At 37.7% G+C, this 21686-nt stretch overlaps 1 protein-coding gene across 1 annotated transcript; it reads right to left on the bottom strand.

Moving 5' to 3' along the window:
• Nucleotides 1-13853: 13853 nt before the first annotated feature.
• On the bottom strand, nt 13854-14777 carry LOC120600552 (olfactory receptor 18-like). Its single transcript, XM_039859964.1, has one exon. It carries the CDS (start codon nt 14682-14684, stop codon nt 13854-13856), a length of 831 nt encoding a protein of 276 aa, XP_039715898.1. The 5' UTR covers nt 14685-14777.
• Nucleotides 14778-21686: the final 6909 nt, after the last annotated feature.

The following is a 21686-nucleotide window of genomic DNA, read 5'->3' as shown; positions in this document are numbered from 1 at the left end:
GCAAAAAGTGACAGTGTGACTCCTTCATTTCCAATGTGTATGCCTTTTATTTCTCCTTTTTACCTGATTGCTCTGGCTAGGACTTCCGATACTACCTTGAATAACAGTGGTGAGAGTCGGCATCCTTTTTTTGTCCTGATCTTATAGAAAAAGCTTTTAGTTTTTCACAATTAAGTATGATATTAGCTGAGGAGCTGTTGTACATGGCCTTTATTATGTTGAGGTACTTTCCCTATATGCGCATTTTATTAAGAATTTGTGACAGATACCACAGAAATACGATGGATCATACAAGAATACAATGAAAGACTCTATGCCACGAAATTCAATACCCTAGAAGAAATGGATAAATTTGTAGAAAATATAACCTTCCTAGACGGAATCATGAAGAACTGGAAAGTCTAAATAGACCAATCAGCAGTGATAAAATTGAAACGGTCATCAAAAATCTCCCAATAAATAAAAGTGCAGGACTAGATAGCTTCATTGGTAAAATCTACCAAATAAGAACAGGCAATACTTTCTAACTCATTCTATAAGGCCAATATTACCTTAATACTAAAACCTGGTAAGGATAATAAATAAAAGAAAACTAATCAACTAATTTCTCTGTTTAATACAGATGCAAAAATCCTAAGCAAAATAGTGCAAATTGAATACAACAATACATTAAAAATATTATACAACACTATCAAGTAGGCTTCATTCCAGGGCTTCAATGGTGGTTCCACATGCACAGATAAATCAATACAATAGATCACATAATCAAAATAAAGGATAAAAATCTTATGATCATAGCAATAGAGGTAGAAAAAGCATTTGACAACATACAGCGTACCTTTATGGTACTTCTATTTTAATTAGTAATTTTTAATTTTTTAAGGATCCTCCATACGGTCTCTTGTAATATCTGTACCAATATTCATTCCCACCAGCAGTGCCCATGGGTTCCCTTTTCTCCACATCCTTATCAACACTTGTTTTTTCTTTTTTATAATAGTCATTCGATTAAGTATAAGATGATATCCTAATATGATACACATTTCCCTGATGGTTAGTTATGTTGAGCACCATTTCATATGTCTGTTGGTTTCATTGTTCTGGTCATAAACCCTCTCATTTACATTGAGGAGTTTAGCATCAGGGGAGGCCCCACAGCCAGTTTTAAGACCCACACTTCTTACCTTGCTAACAGATTTTCATGTCAATTTTTTCTGATACATGGATTGCAATTCTCTTATTTCAGCTACTGAAGGTAATTCAGATTCATTATTTTGGCAGTTCACACTATGATTTGAGGAAAAAAGCAAGTAGAACAATGTAAATGCACCCAGGCAGTTTTCTCACTTTCAAAATTAAGATAATAATTTAAACTACCATATATGATTACTGTAAGAAAACTTTTATTGATATTTTATTTTATTTATATTTTTAATTAAGTTTATTGGGGTAACTTTGGTTAATAAAATTATATAATTTTCAGGTGTACATTATAATTTGACATCTGTATATTCTACTGTGTGTCTACCACCCCAAGTCCAGTTTCCTTCAGCTACCATATTTGATCCCCTTTACTCACTTCACCTTCCCCCTACACCACATATAGGCACCCTTTACCCCGTCTACCTAGCCTCTCCTCTCCCATCTGCTACTGTCTAGGAACCAGTAGACTATAGTTCATGTCCATGAGTCTCTCTTTGTCCTGTTCATTTGTTGCTTTTAGATTTATATCCCACATATAAGTGATATCATGTGATTTTCAACTTTTTCTGTCGTGCTTATTTCGGCTAGCATGAATGTCTCGAGGTCCATTCATGTTGTCTCAAATGGCAGTATTTCATCTCTTCTTATGGCTGAGCAGTATTCCATTGTATATATGTACCACAGCTTCTTTAGCCAATCATCTATGGTAGGACACTTCAGTTACTTCCATGTCCTGGTCACTGTAGATATTGCTACTATAGACATCAATGTGCAAATATCTTTTCGAATATGGGTTTTCAAACCTTTGGGGTAAATACCCAGTAGAGGGATGGCTGGATTATATGGTAGATCAACTCTTAGTTTTTTGAGGAACCTCCATACTATCTTCCATAGTGGCTGTACCAATTTGCGGTCCCACCAGCAATGTATGAGGGTTCCTTTTTCTCCACATCCTCTCCGCATTTCTAATTACTTGTCTTATTGATGATAGCTATCTAACAGTTATGAGATGGTATCTCATTGTGATTTTCATTTGCATTTCCCTAATAGCTAGCAATGTTGAGCATCTTTTCAAATATTTGTTGGCCATTTGTATGTCCTCTAGGGAACAGTGTCTGTTCAGGTCCACTGCCCATTTGTTGATTGGATCATTTCATGTTTTGTTGTTATTGAGTTGCATGAGTTCTTTGTATATTTTGGATATTAGGCTGCTATCTGAGCTGTTGCTTCCAAATATATTTTCTCATTCAGATGGTTTTCCCTTTACCTTGTTGATGATTTTTTTTTTCTGAGCAGAAGCTTCTTAATTTGATGTAGTCCCATTCATTAATTTCAGTTTCTCCTTCTCTTGCCTTTGAGGTCAAATTCATAAAATTCTCTTGAGTTTTGTTCCTATTTTTTTCTATGCATTTTCTTGTTTCAGGTCTTATATTCAGGTCCTTAATCCATTTTGAGTTAATTTTTTTATGTGGTGATAGATCCTGGAGATTTTTAAACTACAGCTATATGAGTTCCAGATGCACAGGTTTCAATTCAACAGCTCTGGAGTCAGCGCTGAACATTTGCATTTATAAGCTCCCAGATGATGCTGACAGTGCTGGTCCAGGGACCAGTGAGGGAGTTGGAAAAAATAGAAGAGAATAAATGATGAAAAGTTTTCTAGACCTTGGCAAAACGTTCAGATTTTAGTTTAAGAGCAACACAAAATGATTGGAAGTTTTAGATAGAGTAGTCACAATTTCTAATGACTCCTTAAAAATCTATCTGGCTTCTATGTAAAGAGAGACGCAATGAATATTTGGAAGCCATTTAGAACAGTCCTGCAAGAGCAAAATGTTTATATGAGCTGCTTTTGAAGAATGGGAAAGCAAATCATATAACTAAGGCAGTCTTGCTCAGGTAATTTAATTACTTCGATATGGGAGAAAGGAGAAGAGAAACTACAATGACAAGATTCTATGGAGGTTGGGGAAGCTAGTGACCTAAAAAAGAGTAAATTTCAATTTCTGAGCATCTGAGCAGCTACATGCTCGTGGATTTTGACAGTGGAAACAAGAAGAGAGTTAAGTAGTGTGTCTGCCAGCATGCAGTGACAGGTCTTTCTGCTATATGCTGTTGCCCATCTGTGTATCTCTTTATTTTAATGGACAAGTCTTGGAATACTCCTCAGTGCTTCAGTAACCTGTTGTTTCCAGAAGACCAGGAGCATCCTTACTGTTAAACACTGATTGTCCCTGCGCTCAATGCCACCAAAACCTAATGAACAGAGGAATCAGGGGACCCTGATCAAACTAGTAACCAAAATCAGAAGAAAGCATGAGCTTATGATTGGACCATAGGACCTCTAGAAATTTGAAGAGGTTGAAAAAGGCCAAATAAATTATTATTTTTAAGTCATATTTATATACACACCCTGGGGTTCAATATTTTAAAATAAACTCTTTGAAGTGTAATTCTCAAGTAGATTTGATCTTATTATTTCAAACTCTGAACTTCCTTTCTATCAAACATCTCTCAGTCGGGATTTCTAAGTTCATCAAGATTTTCTTTGAGGACCTCCAGACTATCCCCAAATTTCTATACTTCATCTCCTCTCATTGAATTTTCCTATCACTGAGCCCAGCATTGGGTTTGTAATTTTTGGAACATTGCTGACAGTTCAAAGAACTACCTTGAAACTGTCTAAAATCTTCTCAAAATAATTTTATGACTTCTTGTGAAGCAGACTCTGAGACAGTGATTGGAATGCATGATGTTTACCAGGCAATGATCTGGAATCTATGCCTGTGGAGGGGCAGATCTGTAGTAAGAAATTTGTACTCACCTAAAGAAAGATATGGGCTTTGTCCCAGCTCCTGGAAGATAATCTTTTAGTCCTTGAAATTTGGCAATAGGAGTGACTGGTTCTTCATGATGTGCCCCATGGACCGTACCTTATAGTTTATGCTAATGAGATCATTCAAAGTAGAGACTGCCCATGCCTAAAAGACCAAATACATGCAAAAGTGTTGGATCCTTCTACAAATTGATACCAGCCCAAACTTTTGGGAAAGAGGCTGCAAACTGTGTTCAATCAAATGGGCATCATTTAATTAATCACACCTATATAATAATGCTTCAATAAAAACTCTGGACGCTGAAGCTCAGGTGAGCTACCTGGTAGGCAATACTCTGAATGCTGTCTCACAGTGTGGCCAGGAGGCAGTAAGAGATCTAGACTCACAGTGAATGGACAACAAGAACTTTGACATATGGGACCTTCCAGATCTTGCCCTAGGTGTTCTTCTTTTGGCTAGTTCTAATTTATACTCTTTTGCTATAATAAAACTGTTATCATAAGTATAAACTGTCTCAAGTTCTGTGACTCATTCTGATGAATTATTGAACCAGAAGGAGTTCTTTCAGATTAAGTATTTCTAAAAAATTATTGAATGTGAGAGAGTGCCTGAATGTGTAGCTAACTGGTCTAAAGTGAGGTTGGCCCTGGGTACTTCTGAGACTGTGGCTGGTGTCTGAAGTAAAGAGATCTTGAAGGGTTTGGCAAAATCTTCGTAGCAAGGAATAGCAGTGGACAACATGAAGTCAAGTTGAAGCTCATCAAAGGCCTCCTAAAGTCAGCAGGGTACTCTGGTTCTAGGATGATCCTTTAGAGTTGGCTGGATTTGGGATAAGGAGCCAAACGTCATTGGGCATGGGCTTCCCCAGAAGGAGGCATGATGATGGCTGTCTGCAGCTGAGGCAGATCTATGGGGGATGATGCTGAGGGCTATGTGGTACGCGCAATATCTGGAGGAACAGGACCCTCATTCCAAACAGTAGACCTTTTATATCGTGGTAAAATAACAACATAAAGTTTATCATCTTAACCATTTGTATGTGTACAATTCAGTTATATTAAGTACATTCTCAGTGTTATGCAACCGTCATCATCATTCATCTCCAAAACTCCTTTTATCTTGCACATATAAAACTTTATTTCCTCATTAAACACTAATTCTCTATTTCCTCTTTTCTCAGCTCCTAGCAACCACTACTCTACTTTATGTCCCTATGAATTTGACTACTTTAGATGGCTCATATAAGTGGAATAATACACTATTTATCCATTTATGTCTGGCTACTTAATTGACTATGGAGATTTTGGAATGGGAAAGAGAATTATCGGGAAAATTGGGAATCCTCTTTGCTTGGGAATCATACATCCCAGGTTTCCTAAGAAAGTTCCAGTTGACAATAATTTTTTCAAACTAATTATTAATACTGTTCCATTTCAATTTCAAAACACCCTGGCTTGACAGAATTAAATAGGCATCTTATTTGATCAAGAATCTGACCAACATAATGAAGAATCAAAAATATAAATGTGTTGGTTCTTAAAGTATGATTTCGAGCCTACTAGCAATTAGAGAAAAATCATGAGAAAACTATTGAAAGAATAAGTAAGAGAGAGAAAGATCTGTAATTTTTTTACAAAGATAGAAACAAGACTGCTTATGACCAAGAGTCCTGGGTAATGCATAAGGAAAGTGAGAAGGGTGTACTGATGTACTGCACATAATCCTGGAATGGCTATGACTTAAGTGGAGAGTTTAGAATAATCTCCCAATTTCATTACAGCTACATGAAGAGAAAAAACTGTGTAAACAGAAAGAGGAGAGCCATATAGATACATATGCACTATGTGACTGCAGAGTCAGAAAGTCCTTGTTGCACCTGTTTGATTTTGCTGCTTTTCCAGTTCTATGAACTAAAGAAGGTAGCACAGGTATTGAGTTTAGGCTTTTTTTTTTTAATAATCTTCCACAGTGCACTCTAGGTTCCTCCAGATATAGATGAAAGAACTCAGCATGGAATAAACACAGTATACATCACCAAGGTCACTGCATCCTTCTTTAGGAAAGATGAGGCAACTGAACTGAGGTACACTCCAAAACCTGTTCCATAAAACAAGCAAACAACTGAGAGGCGAGAACAACAACTGGAAAGGTTTTATTTTCTCACGTGGTGATGGGACTCTCAGCATGGAGGAAATGATTTTGTAGTAAGAGAAAAAGATCCCTGAGAAAAAGACCCTGAGAGTCGTACACCACCAAAGGTGGCCCAAATAAATTGCTTTAATATGTTATTGGTGGAGGTGTCATTACAAGCAAACTTGATGAGTTGAGGAGGGTTACAAAATAATGAGCGATTTCTGCATCTGCACAGAAGTACGCTGTGATATCATCAAATAGTGCATCTGGGAGTTCAAAACGCTGATGAAAAATGATAGCAGGACCAACAAGCCATAGAAACATGAGTTCAAGATGGCCAGATAGTGTAAGAGTTGCCAAATGGCCACCAACTTGTCACAGGTCATCAGGGCCAGCAGTAGACTGTCCAAACATGCAAAAGAGAATGAAGGTAACCTGAGTTAGGCAACCAGCATTGGAGATGGATTTGCTGTATATCTGCAGGTTCACCAGCATCTTGGGGACTACAGTAGCGCTGAAACTGATGTCAGCCAAGGACTCATTGGAGAAGAAGAAGTACATATGGGTGTGGAGGTGGGAGTCAGAGATGACAACCAGGATGATGAATAGATTCCTGACTCACAAGGTATATGGATAGAAAAAGCCCAAAGAGAAGAGGCTGCTGTTCTGGACCATCTGAGTGTCTCAGGAGGAAGAATTCTGAGTCACCTGTCAGATTGCATGGCTCCACGCAGATGGGACACTTTTTGAAAAAAGAAGAGAGTATTGAATGAATAAAACAAGCATAGAGGCGCCCAGCTAAGTGCCCATATATTGGATTTAAGCATTAACAGGTGAAGTACTTACACTTGAGGACCCCCATTGCCTTTGGCAACATTTCTCAGGTGTGAATTCTTTTTAGAACTCTTTCCTTATTGATCTCCTGGCTATTCACCTGTTTCTATAAACTCCCACTTTAAAGACAATGGTCAATAAAGAAAGAGCATTCTGAGAAGACAAATCCATGATCAGAGTAAAACATCAGCCTTCTACCTCTGAAGGAAAATAGGGAATAAGAAGCATTCTACTCTTTAAGAAAAAAACGTCATTGTAATTAAAAGACGCTAAGGAGCACTCAAGAGGACTTTATCTTATCCAAATGCAGTATAAGAAATTCTCTTAATTTGCAATGTAGTCTAGAAGAGCTAAAACCACATTAACTGGATTCTAAATTAAAATAAAATGCTCATAATCTGATAGCATTTTGTATGCAATTATTTTCAAGTTTTCATCTTTATTTGCTTTTATGAAATCCATTTTGCATGAAGATAAGTGTTCACTCAAATGTATGGGTTGTCTGGTCAAGTCCCTTCAAATATAACTCAAATATACAAATATTTGGCCTTGGTGGACTTCACATTTGGAAAAATATGTTCTTGCTAAATGCATGAAATCATACAATATCGCTGATCCTAAGTTTTGTATACATTTAAATTGCAATGATTAAATAATAATGAACTATCATAAGTACTCTGGACTTATTTTTCCTTTTGAAAGGTTATTTTCTATCAGTAATACACAATCTCAGAGAAATGTCTGAGGTTGAATTTGCTCTTTACTGTTTTTATTTATAGTTGTTTGGTAAAACTCTTTAAATATGTCTCAAATAATAAATGTTTGTGAAGGGTTGATTTCTCATCAAACTTAACCCCCTAATAAACAGCTGAGAGATTCAGCTTCAGCATCAGGTCTCAAACCTTAAGTTGGCCTACTTTATACCAGCTAAGGATCTTTTCAAGTCAGTCCTTCCTTATACATGCATTATATTTCTCCTAAATTAAGCTCCCTGAAGGCAACTCAGGTCTTCATTTCTCTTCACAGATCAAGACATGATGCAATTTGAGAAAAATCAAAAGGAAAAAAGACAAAGACTAATATTACAAACACATAGGTAGTTTGCTCATCTGTAAAATGGGTATATTTTTGAGCTGACATTATAGGGTTGCTGTAAAAAATAAAATTCAATTATAAATATAAAATTCTTAAACAGTGGTTACTAATGCTAGTTGATCATTAAATTACCTGCCCATCTTTTCAAATTTAATCATGGACTGGTTATAGCCCAGAACCAATTAAATTAGAATCTCTACACATATGTCCTTTGGGCATACTCACTTATAGCCATGGTAGAGAATTATTGCCAGGCAATTAATTAATGTTGTACTAATTTTATCAATTATTATCAGTAGCATTTCTACCCACTACCCATTTTAAAATATAAATATTTGATAATCCTTACTTTAGAACTCATATTTATTATCGATAAAACCTGAGAGTTTTTTGTTTTTATTTGTTTTTTTGTTGTTGTTTTTTGCTAACCCTATGGTCTTCTTTCACTCACTTTAGTTGTCTAAAGGCAAATGCTGTCATGAATTTGGAGGATGCATTTTCCTTTCATTGTTTTTATAATATTCTTATTGATGTATATATTCACAAACCATTCTCTTGAAAATTTACCTGGAAACTCTCATGCTGCACATATTGTTTTCTGAGTTCTCTTTTACTACAGCATGTGTTTTAACGCTGTGTGTGAATGTCATACATGTATTCAAAACTTTAAATGATGCATAATATTACCTGAGGGATCATCTTTATTTTATTTTTCATTTTTTTAATGACATGGCCAAGAAAATTATTATGCCCCTCTTAATGATGTACAAGTGAGAATTTCCTAGAGATATAAACACATAATTGTGTGAGTTATAAAACTTGATATCTGTGCAACTTTATAATTAATTACCTGTACTTGTTTTTCTAATAGAAAAATCAGACAAAATCACCTACATGCTCTGACTGACAAGGTGTAAAATCAGAAAGATCCCTGAAGTCTGGCTAGCAATAGACTTTTCATGATAGAGCCACATTAAAATTCCCATTATGTATAAGGAATGATGTTTCCATATCTCAGGTTATAGAAAATGGGCTGGAAAATTCATTACTATTCATAGAAAACCTTAAGATGTACAATAGTCATGCAGTAAAGGTCCCTGCAAGCCACTTCGTCCATTCTGCCAATTCACAGATGAACTGGCCAAATCCTAAAGAAAGGAATTGGTGGTTCTGCCTCCATTTGCTCGTCTGAGACTAAAGCACATTTGGAAAGAAATAATGATTGTGCTGTGGTGGAGGGTACAGAGCCCTGGGATGGAAATCAGAAAATGTCAGTTTGTGTCCAGAGCTCTCACTCATTCAATATGGAGAGTTTGTAAATCTCTCCACTTTTCTGTGCTGGAATTCCTTACATAGATGTAGGGAAAATGACCCCCATCTCTGGGACATGGGTGGCACATAACAGAGATTTGTCCTTAATAAATATTCAGTCATGGTTTTTAAATCATGTTGGAATAGTGGGTTCGTTAATTAAATACAATCCCAATACAGTTTAATGACATTTTATTCTATTGTATGGCAGAGAGGGAGAAGCCTTTCATGTCCCATTCGTTCATGGTAATTCATCCATAGAATGAGTGGAAATCATAAAATGTGTCTCAGTCCAAACTATAACATTGACCACCCCTTCTCTTTTCCTGTCTTGTTGACTTTTTTCATTGTTATGAAAATCTCTACAATTATTTTTGTCTTTGGATAGAATTTATTAATTTTTTTATATTTTTTATTCAAAGTTATTGGGGTGACATTGATTAACAAAATCAAATAATTTTCAAGTGTATCATTCAACAGAAAGTCTAATATATATTGCATTGTGTGTTCACCACCCAGACTAGATTTTCCTTCATCTCCAAATGTTTGCTCCCTTTTCTTTATATTTAAATGTAGATACTATTAAAAGTGAAAATGATAGGTTTCTTAGAAAATCTGTGGCATAGATACATACAAGCCCTGTTCTACCCTCTATTAAATTCTATGAGCCATTGCTGGAAGGAATGACAGTCCAGGAAGGAAAGCAAAATGTGGAAATCATGTTGCCTGTGCTCTGCTTCTGAAATCCAAGAAAGAGTCTATTCAGCATTTAACAGAGATTGTTGTTGTTCTCGGCCAAGCAAAGAATATGCTCTGGGGGATCAGAAATGAATTAGGCTCAGTTGTCTCCCTCTAGGCATTCAGAATCTACCTTTGTAAGGACAAAATAACCTTTCCACATTGGTGTCCTCTCATCTCTTTGTCCCAATTCTCTTGTTTGTCATAAGGGTGAGAAAACTATGCTCCTGACAGACCCTTCTCCATCCTCCATCTCCATGGTCCTCAGTGGGCTGTTCTATCTCTGCTAGAATATGGCCAAGGAGTGAGAATCCACTGCCCGTGTCCTGCCTGGCAAGTGATGAAGGTTCAGGCTGCTTCCCCAGGTCTCGCAGTGAGGCAGAGTTAGTCATGGGCATTTTGATGCAGTGAATGTTAGAGCAGAGGACTCAGATGTGAAGCTCGCTGGACTTAAAAGGAGAACCTGAAGAGCTGAAGAAAGAAGCCAATTATCTATTCATGCATAGCCTTAAGAGTTCAATGCACAAAGCTCACAATTAGCAAAATGGGTTCATGTTATCCCAAACTCTGAAGACTTGCTGTTATTAATAGGAGAGGAAAAGGGAAAAGGGAATGTACTTTCAAGATTGTGGGCCCTTCTTCTTCTCAGGAGAAAGCTCGCATGTACGCCTCACGTCCAACTCTAAGTTGCAAGGATTTTATAAATCAGACAATTTTTTTTCAATTAAAAAAAAACAATGTGTATCTTGTATGTCTGCAAATTCATCTCTATGAGGATTGGGCCTTGAAACTTACATGCGATGTTTAAAATGTCAAAAACCATGTAGGGATAATTGTGTTTTCTATACCAAGAATATGCTATAATGTCTATGTTTTTGTTTAAGAGTTTTGTGTCTTAGAACTATTTTTTCCCCCAATGGACCTGCTTTGGGGTTTTTAAGTGTTAAAGATATATGTTTTTGTTATTTTGAATGACAGCCAAAGTTTTAAATTAGTTTTGTAGAATTTATGTATGTTGTTACATTAGACACCACTTATTTTGATATATCAAATTAACAATTTTCTTAAGTCCTACGGGGGGTTTCACAGATGTCTGTATTCTAAATGTAAGACTGTAGTCATCTCACGTCTTGAATGGAAGAGGATCTAATTTCAAGCTCACTCACGTGGTTTTGGCAGGATTCAGTTCCTCATGGGCAGCTGACCGTTGGCATCCCTCAGTTTCTTGCCACCTGAGCTTCCCCATTGGGCAGCTGATAACATGACAGCTCTCTTCCACCAGAGAGAGCTGGTGAGAGAGTAGAAGGTGGCTGATAGTCAAAAGACTGAGTCTATTTATACAATAATGTTGGAGTGACATACCCATATATATTTTTTTTAATTTTTAATATCAAATATACTGGGGTGACATTGGTTAATAAAATCATATAAGTTTCAAGTGTACAATTCAATAATATGTAGTATGTATATTGCACCGTGTGTTCAGCACCCAAAGTTAAATTTCCATCCGTCACTATATATTTCACCCTCTTTACCCTTTTCCAGCTCTTACCCTCCCCCCTTTCCCTCTGATAACCACTAAACTCTTGTCTATGTCTATGAGATTTTCTTTGCTTGTCTTGTTCTTTTGTTGCTTTCACTCTTATATCTCACATTTAAGTGAAATCAAATCGTTGTAAAATTTTTCTGATATAATTTCACTTAACATGATAGTCTCAAGATCTCGTGTGGTCTACCTGTTAGGTCTACCAGGTTTTTGACATTTTAAACATTGCATGAAAGTTTCAAGGCCCAATCCTCATAGAGATGGGTATATATATGGGCACATAGAAAAGAGGAAGAGTATATTGGAAACATCTGAGAAGTTGCTCACCACAAAAGCCTCAGTCTCCATCAGGAATTTGGACTCTAGGCACAACAAGACGCTCGAGATGTCTCTCTGCTTTCTTGCGTAGTCCCCAAACCTTCAAATCACCACCTTCTTAAAAAAATGTCTTTACTAGAAAGGAACTGAAACATGGAAGAATTTGCTCTGTTTTAGATATTTCTGCAGACCCTAGCTTGCTGTTTCTGGCCACATCAAGAAAAGAAGTCTCCATCGTTTCTTTTATACCAATGGAGTTCTTTCATCTTTGCCAAGAGAAGCCATGGCCATTTCAAGATTAATTCAACAAGTAACTCTAGAACCTTCTGATTTCTGCTCAACTAGTAAGAGCTTATCCCGGCCATTCTTATATTTTCTTCATTACCTTTGTATTTTAACTCTTGAAGTCTCTTTTTAATTGCGGTTTGGCTTATGTAATGAAACAAAGTGGGACATATGGGAATCATGGTTTCAACAACCTTAGTGTCTAATGTCTACAGTCTTCCTGAGTCAGGTGTCTACGTATGAGGGACACTGAGACTAATTTCTCATTAACTGATATGAAGAAGAAGTGACTACTTACTCAGATAAATTGGATAGGAGATAATCACTGAAATTATGTTTATGTGCATATGACAGAAGAAATTTTTAGGGAGCCCAAATGAGCACATGGCAGGAGTATAGAGAAGAATTGGAGAAGGAGGTGTTAGTGTTGAGACATTTTAGACTGCTTGGGCAGGAGGAAAATCCTGATATTAAACGGAGCCAATTAGGAACTAGGTTCATTGCTAGTGAAGTTGGTAGTCGATTTAGCTTAGTGGTAAAAGGCAGAATAGATTAAACCAGTTATTGGAAAGCTTCTCAGAAATCCCAAACTGCTACCTCAAAAACTACATGTAGCATCTCTAAAGGAAAGAAGGATGTGTACATAGGGACCTGCGTATGTAGAAGACAGAAGGAGGCCAAAGACAGAAGAGAAAAAAGCATTGTTACTATGTAGAATCCCACTAAGGTGGTTACTAGTGAAAGGAAAGATATCTCCTTTGTTGAAGACATGGTTCTGTACTACTCCTGAGTAATGAAAATGAAGATAGGGTTAAATTTACTCATAATGACTTGGGTGATGTGACGATCTACTGGGACAGTTAGAATCACACAGGCACTGGAAATATCATATCACTACTTTAAACCTCAATTGTACACCCTTAATCATGACATAGCATTATAATCCCCTTCTTATCCAGAGCTCACTTTGCATTGCCCATATTATGATTTACCAGTCAGGGTTCAATCAAGAAGGGAAACCACACTAATAATTTAATGAAGACAATTTCATATAGCTATGGTTAGATGGTTTTTAAAAGATGAAAGGAAAAAATATGGTAACACAGTGTCATAACTGCAGGAAACAGTGACGGCACCATAGTCTAAGGGGTAAGGGAAAAGTTGGTTTGTGTGCCCTTTAATGGACCTTACTGGATGAACCTATAGAAAAACTGGATGAAAATCAGAACAGCAGTTCAAAGATTCCCACGGCATCACAACTTTCATTGTATATGGCTAAGTTTGGAGCAGAAAACAATAGCTTCATATCCAGCACAGTAGGACAGCGGTACAGTGTGGATGGAGAGAATATGTGGAAAGAAATTTATTACCAGAAATATAAGGGAAAAAATTGCATTGGCTATGACTCAGGCAAACTCCTTTGTATCTTTGCCTTTATGAGCACTGATCACTTTGAGATCTTCAGGACCTAATCATAAACAGTTAAGATGTTTGGTTTTGCAGAAATTTCTAATCCATAGAGCAAAAAATGGGAGAGGGGAGCAGTACAGAAACTATGCTGTTCTGTTGAGGAGCCTCTGCAAGGCTCTCTTCATGTCCCTGTTCCTCAGACTGTAGATGAAGGGGTTCAGCATGGGGATAACAACCGTATACACCACTGAGGCAACTACACCTTTCTTGGGGGAATGCGAAACAGTTGAACTGAAGTACACCACAAAGGCTGTTCCATAAAATAAGCAAACAACTGAAAGGTGAGAACCACAGGTGACGAAGGCTTTATACCTCCCACCTGACGATGGGACTCTCAGAATGGAGGAAACAATTTTATAGTAAGAGAAAATGATCCCTGAGAGTGGAACTCCACCAAAGATAGCACCAATAATATAGATCAATATTTCACTGGTAGAGGTATCATTACAGGCCAGCTTGAGGAGTTGAGGAGGGTCACAGAAGAAATGAGGAATTTCCACATTTGTGCAAAAGGAAAGTTGTGACATCAACAAGCAGTGCAACTGAGAGTCCAAAAGGCTGATCAAAAAGGACATGAGAACCAACAGGCTGCAGAGGCGGGGGTTCATGATGACCAGGTAGTGCAGAGGGTAACAAATAGCTACAAACCGGTCATAGGCCATCACAGTTAGGAGTGTATTGTCCAGACATCCAAAAAGAATTAAAAAAAACTGTTGAATCAGGCAGCTGGCATAGGAGATGACTCTGCTGTGAGTTTGGATGTCCAAAATCATCTTGGGGATGGTCGTAGAGGTAAAACCAATGTCAGCCATGGACAGGATGGAAAGGAAGAAGTACATAGAGGTGTGGAGGTGTGAGTCAGAGCTGACAGCCAGGATGATGAGCAGATTCCCCAGCATGGTGACCAGGTACATGGACAGGAAGAGCCCAAAAATTAGAGGCTGCAGTTCTGGATCATCTGAGAGTCCCAGGAGGAGAAATTTCAAGACACCTGTTATGTTCTGTGGGTCTACAGAGCACAGACACCTTTTGGAAGATAAATGAGGATTGGTATAAAGGAAACGAGTATACAAGTATCCATCAGTGAGTCTATATTTTGAGTTTAAGCAATTTATAAATAAAGTATTCACACTCGAAGACCATACTCCTTCAGTAGTATTTCCAAGTTATGACAAAAATTCCTCTGAGAACCTTTTTCACATTGAATTTGCTCCATTAACCTGTTACTACATGCATCACTTTGGAAAGAATGAGCTAGACAAATTAGAGGAGCAAGGTTATTTAGAGATCTAAAAATCTATAAACTCCATAACCTATCAGTCCCCTCCTGTGAAGGAAAGCAAAGAAATGACAAATATCCTTCTCCCTTAAGAAAAAAAAAATGTTCTTTATTAGTTTCTTTAATTAAAGAACACTAATAAACATTTAAATATATTTAATTCATCCAAATGCAGTGCAATTAATTCCCTTGATTTGGACTATTTATAAACATATAAAAGAGCTATGTAATAAAGAATCTCATTCCATTTTTGTGTGCGTGTGTGATATTTGGCTACTTACAAAATTTAAACCACACCACTTTCTCTTCCCATTCTGCCCAACATCTGGACTACCTGATAAGAAAGCCTGAGTCCTTCACTTAGAAAATAAAAACGTCATGGGGGTGTAATGTACTGCATGGTTAGTATAATTAATAATATTATATTTTGCTTTTGAAAGTTACTAAGTGTGTAGATCTTAAAAGTTCTGCCTACAATAAAAAATTTGCAAATATGTACTCTGACAGATCTTAACTAGACTTGTCATGATCATTTTGCAATATACACAAATATTAAACATTATGTTCTGAACCTGAAACTTATATCATGTTATATGTCAATTATACCTCAATATTTAAAAAGGCTAGCTCCTTCCTCTTTTGGCGACATTCAGAGGTTCAAACCTTGCATATGCAGGCACTCTCACTTTGACCACACAACCCATCCACAATTTTTTTAAAAAGCCACTATCCTTGACCTCTCATGTCTTTGCAGGCCAGCTTAGATGGGCTCCTACACTTCATCCACAAAAGGAGACATCCATATGAGGAATAAAACATTTTATACTCTCTTGAATGTGTAGAATTTTCAGCCTCAGTATCCAAGCCTAATTTGGGGTGAGAGCCCATCCTATTCCTGCAGAGCATTCACTGCACTTGTCGTGGTGAGTCAGATATGGAGAAAAGGACCACCAGCATCCAAAGTGTCTTTTCTTGCTCTGGTTCTGCTGTGTGATATCAAGCTGGCACTTTGGACAGTGCCGCATTGTGCTGCATTTATTGAGTCTTTCTGATCCTTTCATATATAGCTTACTGACCTCACTTAGAAGTTTCTACAATTACCTACCGAATGGAGACAAAACTATAGAGTTGGATCTTTCCTTAATATAGCCCTGGGACTTGTGTCTTGGCCAAGACCTATCTGTGTCTTAAAATGAAGGCATAATGACATTAGGGTCTCGGGAAAGATACTTCCCCTGATTGGTGTGTGTTTCACCATGCATTTGCCCCTATTGTGCTCAGGAGAAAGAGTTTATTTGCCCTGTGTGCAGCATAGGTCCTTCGGGGTGGTTCTCACAGAAGAGTAGTCATTAAAGGGAATTCGGCAGGGAGGAGGAAAGAGAGAGAGAGACAGAGACAGAGAGACAGAAAGAAAGACAGGGAAAATGAAAGGGAATGGTGGGGATGGGAGAGAGGAGAAGAGAAGAAGAGAGGAGAAAAGGAAATGCAGCTACTATGTGTCATGCTGAGATCTGCACTCCTAAGTACAGAGAACTCCCAGGACCTTTAAATGTGTCTGCTTTGCTGTTACCCATGTCTTTGTCTCGACAAAGATCTAAATCCTCGGGGTTTTAGAATGGCACCCATCGCACTTCTGTGGCACAGCAAAAGGCTTAATTCCAATCTGATTTAAGCACATGGTACGTGAACCCTACAAAGCAACCATCATCATGGAGAAGGTCCCTCACCCTGAAGATATGAATTCGAGATTCTCTGGAGAAAGAAATCTATAAATATGAACAGAATAGAGAGAACCATCCTTAAAGTATATCTAGTAATAAAATAAAGGAGGAAAGAAAGAGGAAGGAAGAATGAAAGAAAGACACACACACACACACACACAGAAACCTAGGTATGGAAAGAAAACAAAAAACAGAAACAGAGGTGAACAATTTGACCCAGCAAGAACTACAGAATATAATGAAAGAATTTATAGAAGAAAAGCTAATAGGTACCAAGTGGCTTTTGCATTTCTTCAGCACAGGTTCTGAATTAACATTAACATCAGCTGAAATGCACCAATTGGCAAAATTTCATGTCCTCAACCAATACCATGTCTCAAATTACAGCAATAACTAATGATGCCACTAAATTTTTACATGATAGCCTCTAAAATCTTAGGAAATTCTCAAACATAAAAATAAAGGACGTCTATGCCTCACTTTTATCATTGGGACTATTGCTTTGTCTAAATTCTCTTTTGTAATAGCACCCATTGCCCTCAAAAATCCACTAATGGCCGTGGACACTCTGACTAAATTATAATTAAACTGAGTCTTTGGCACTACAGCACAATTTACAATAGCTAAGATATGGAAGAGGCCTAAATGCCCATCCACAGAATATTGGATAAAGAAGTTATAGTTCATGTGTACAATGGAATATCACTCAGCCATTAAAAGGAATGAAATCTTAATATTTGCAATAATATGGATGGACGTAGAGGGTATTATGCTGAGTGAAATAAGTCAGAGAAAGATAAATACCATATAGTTTTACTTATATGCAGAATTTAAGGACCAAAAAGAACAAATTAATCAAAACAGACTCGCAAATATAGACGACAATCTGGTGACAGAGGAGAGGAGGGTTGTATGGCTGGGAGAATGAGGTAAAGGGTTTAAAAAATACAAATTAGTAGTTAATAGATGGTCACGGCAATGGGGAGTACGGCATAGGGATTACAGTTAGCATTAATATATTGGCTAGATGGAGAGCCAGATGAGAGAAGGAGTAATTAGGGGGATCATTTTATAGACTATATAAATGTCTAACCAATGTACTATATACTTGAAACAAATAAATAAAATTTAAAAAATCGAAAATAGAAAATAAAAAAGTCCTTGGCCCTGTATGGAAAAACGTGCCCAGTTTTTTACCTCCTTCATGTCTCATTTACTTTACATAGAATATTTCATTTCCGGCTCTTCTGGTCACCAAATGTGGAGGGTAGGATCCCCCACATCAAACCATTCTCCATGATACAAGCTGAGTGTCCTATGTTTTAACTCAATTCTGAAACTATCTGTCTAGAGTGTCAGATTCCATAGGTTAAGGGCTCAGTGCCACGAATCTACTTTCTCCCTCACTTCACATACCAACCGTAAGGGCCGCAGGTTACCTACAACTTTGGTCCAGCTTGGCTATAAATCAAAGGTTTCCATGACTCCCTAGTCAGGTTTAAGGAGTCACTCTGGGAACAGCACATGGAAAAAAATGACAGTGTCTCATTTATTTCTTTAGTCTCACAAACATCCCTGGAAGGGATGAAAGACCAGTAAGGAAAGCTCCCAGTGTGTGGCAGCCATATGGAGTATGCTGTGTCCCTGTAAACTAACGAACAGTAATCAATGTTTAACACAGTTATATGTGTATTTTGTGTTTGTTTTACTTTGTTTTGACTCCCTGCTCTGCACCAGGGGTAATGTAGGTGCTGGGGATTCGATGAGAATCAGCATCGTCAAAACCAGAAAACTAACTGGCATGGTAAAACTAACTAGCAACAGATCTTGCACCAGTTTACATGCGCTTGTTTTTTTTTGGTTGTTTGTTCATTTGTTTGAGGTAGATCTTTGGGATGATATGGCATTTACTTACTTATACAGATTTGTGTAATCACTATCACCACAGTCAAGAGTCAGAACTGTTCAATCACAACATGGAAGTTCCTCATGCTGCCCCTTTATTGTTACTGCCTCTCTCCCCACACCTACCCCCTGGCAACTACTTATGCATTTTTTAACTCTTTAATTTTATCATTTTGAGAATGTTATGTAAATGCAATCATACAGGAAGTAATATGTAGATATTGGCTTTTTTCACTCAGAATAATGTTCTTAAGATCCAGCCAAGTTATTGGGTGTATGAATGGTTTGTTCCTTCTTATTGCTGACTAGTATTCCATGGCATGGATGTAACAAATTGTATTTAACTCTTCACCTGTTGTAGGATATTTGGTTTATTTTCCAATTTTGGCTATATAGATAAAAACTGCTATGGAAAATAAAGGAAGAAAGAAAGAAACGAGACTGAGTCACTTTCCTGCAGGCATTCTGCCTGCTTTGACCTAGAAAGGGAAGGTTGACTAGGTTTGAGGTTTATTGATTCCTTTCAATTTTAACATTTTACTAATCCAATTATATCAAAAATATTATACTTTCACACAAAATTGAGATTCCTTGCATTCTTTTCTAAACATCTTCAAAAATCCAATATTATATGCTAACACCACATCTCAATTTGAAGTAGCCACATATCAAGGGCTCGATAGCCACATGAACCTAAATTGTATGGAAAGACATTATCCTGCACCCTGCACCCAGGGAATAGATCTCACTGCTCAGATGTGCTCACAGCCTTCACTCTTTTTTCCCAAGGACTTGGTTTAAATTAAATAAGAATACAGTGCCTCTTTTCTCAATTGTAAAATAACAATAATCTGTGCACCCCAACTTGGGGGAATCATGCAAATTTGAAATTAAAGCTACATAACACATACCTCTGAGCCTCAGACAAGTAAAACCTCAATAAAGTTTATGATATTATGGTTACTCTCCTTATCCCTATCATGATCACAATCATAGCGTTTGTGATCATTTTGGGATCCATCTCCTGCTCAGGTATGGTCGATGACTTCGGAATCTAGGAATGGAAGTGGCAAAGAGCAGAATTCTAAACGAGAATTCTGAAATCCGCAACAGAAATAAATACCATAAACTTTATAGTCCTCTGAGCTGACTTTGCATACTGATGCTCTCCTGTCTGGCTATCTCATCTGTTTCACTCCTTTGCTAACAAGGAAACAAGTTTCTCCATAATACCTCCTTCACCCACCATCTGCATTGGCACTTACTGCTCTGTGTTGTGTCTCTGCTGGGCCATGACCTAGGAGTTTAGGTCCACTGCCTTCTCCTGCCTGGTGAATGATGAGGACAGAGGTCCTGTCCTCAGGACTGGAAGGAAGACACTCAGGCATGGATCTCCTGCTGCAGGCGACAAGTCTGGGAGGAAAATACAGGTATGAAGCTTAACTGGGACTCGCATCTTGAAGGGCTGGAGGCACTGGCTAATTGTTTACTCCCATGTGGCCATGAGAGATCAATGCACAGAGCTCATAATTAGTAAAATTGGCCCATGTTCTCTCAATCTCTGAGGACCACCTAACATTAACAGAAGAGGAAAAGGAGAAAAGTAAATCTGCATGGAAGGGTCTGGACCCTTTTTCTCAGGAAAAAGCTCAGCTGTACACTTCGCTTCTGGCATCCAGTTTCAAAGATCTTAACATAAAATACAGATATTTTTCTCTTCAATTTATGACTTTTTGACTTAGACACCTGGAAATCCATTTATTATTATGTAAATTAGGGAGAATTAGGTTCTTTAACAAGAATCTGAAACTATTTCCATTTTCTCAGTTAATAAAATATTTGTTTCTAAAAGAAAATTTTCGTGTCCCTTTTTAAAGGGTATTTCGTAGTTTGTTTGTTTCTTTTGCCTATTTAAATAGCAGCCAAAGTTCTGATTTTTCCCTCTCATTGATATATGTTGGTATATTAGAAAACTATGGACTTTTATACACTTATTTATAACTTCCTACTTCTCTGAAATGAGCCAGAGCATCTAACGAGTACACTCAAGGTGTCAGCTAGGGCTGCAGTCATCTCAGAGTTAGACTGGGAAGAGACCTGTTTCGAGGTTCACTCATTTTGGAAAGATGGGTTCCTCTGGGCTCTTGATCAGAGGCCTTCCTCAGTTCTCTGTCACAGGGAAGCTCACACATGGCTTATGGCTCTCATTAGGACAAACACATAGGTGACAGAGAAACAAGGACCAAGAATATGAAAGCCAGAGTCTTTTTGCACCTTAATCTCATAAGTGACGTCTCATCAATTTTGCCATGTGTTCGTTGGAAGCGCGTCAGTAGACCCAGGACACACTCAAGAAATGGGTCTGAATACGGGAGGCGGAGGTACTGGGCACTAATGGGATTTAGCACAACACAGGCCTCCCCCTCTATCAGGACATTTCCTCGAAGCACCACAGGACTGGAAAGATGTCTCTCCGCTTCCCAACATATCCACGATCCATCACACTACGATTTTCTCAGCTAAACTTCCCTGCAGATAAACCGGTATATGAGCAGAAATTGCCTCTAATTTGGTGTTTCTGCAGATTCCAGCAGGTTTCTTCAGGACATGCAGTCAGAAAAAGACAGCATGTTTTCTCTTCCATCACCAGAGTCCCTCCATTGATATCACACCCATCTGCAACCATTCTGTGCCCAAATGTAACAAATGTCCCCAGTGGCTTCTGATTTCTGCTCATTAAGAAGAGCTCATCCTATCTCAGGAGGTATTTTCTTTAGCTCACTTTGTGTTCACCAATTCTATAGTTTAAATCATTGTGCTTGAGGCACTTTTAGTGTTTCTGGTTTTTTTTTCCAGTTGATAAAGTGAGTTTGTATGGGAATGACAGTACTTTGCAACTGGCTACGTCCTATCCACGCAGTTGTCCTGGCTCAGAAGACCCTGAATGAGAAATTTAGCAACTGGTTTGTCATTAACTGATATGCAAAAAGTGTGACCAGATGGTGAAGTAG

Source organism: Pteropus medius, unplaced genomic scaffold, assembly GCF_902729225.1.
Source record: "Pteropus medius unplaced genomic scaffold, Ma_sr-lr_union100, whole genome shotgun sequence".
In the NCBI taxonomy this organism is placed as follows: domain Eukaryota; kingdom Metazoa; phylum Chordata; class Mammalia; order Chiroptera; family Pteropodidae; genus Pteropus; species Pteropus medius.
This window is presented reverse-complemented; position numbering and strand designations above follow the sequence as displayed.

Coding starts and splice junctions, on each gene's coding strand:
- LOC120600552 (XM_039859964.1), bottom strand. CDS start 14,684: ATGTACCTGGTCACCATGCTGGGGAATCTGCTCATCATCCTGGCTGTC.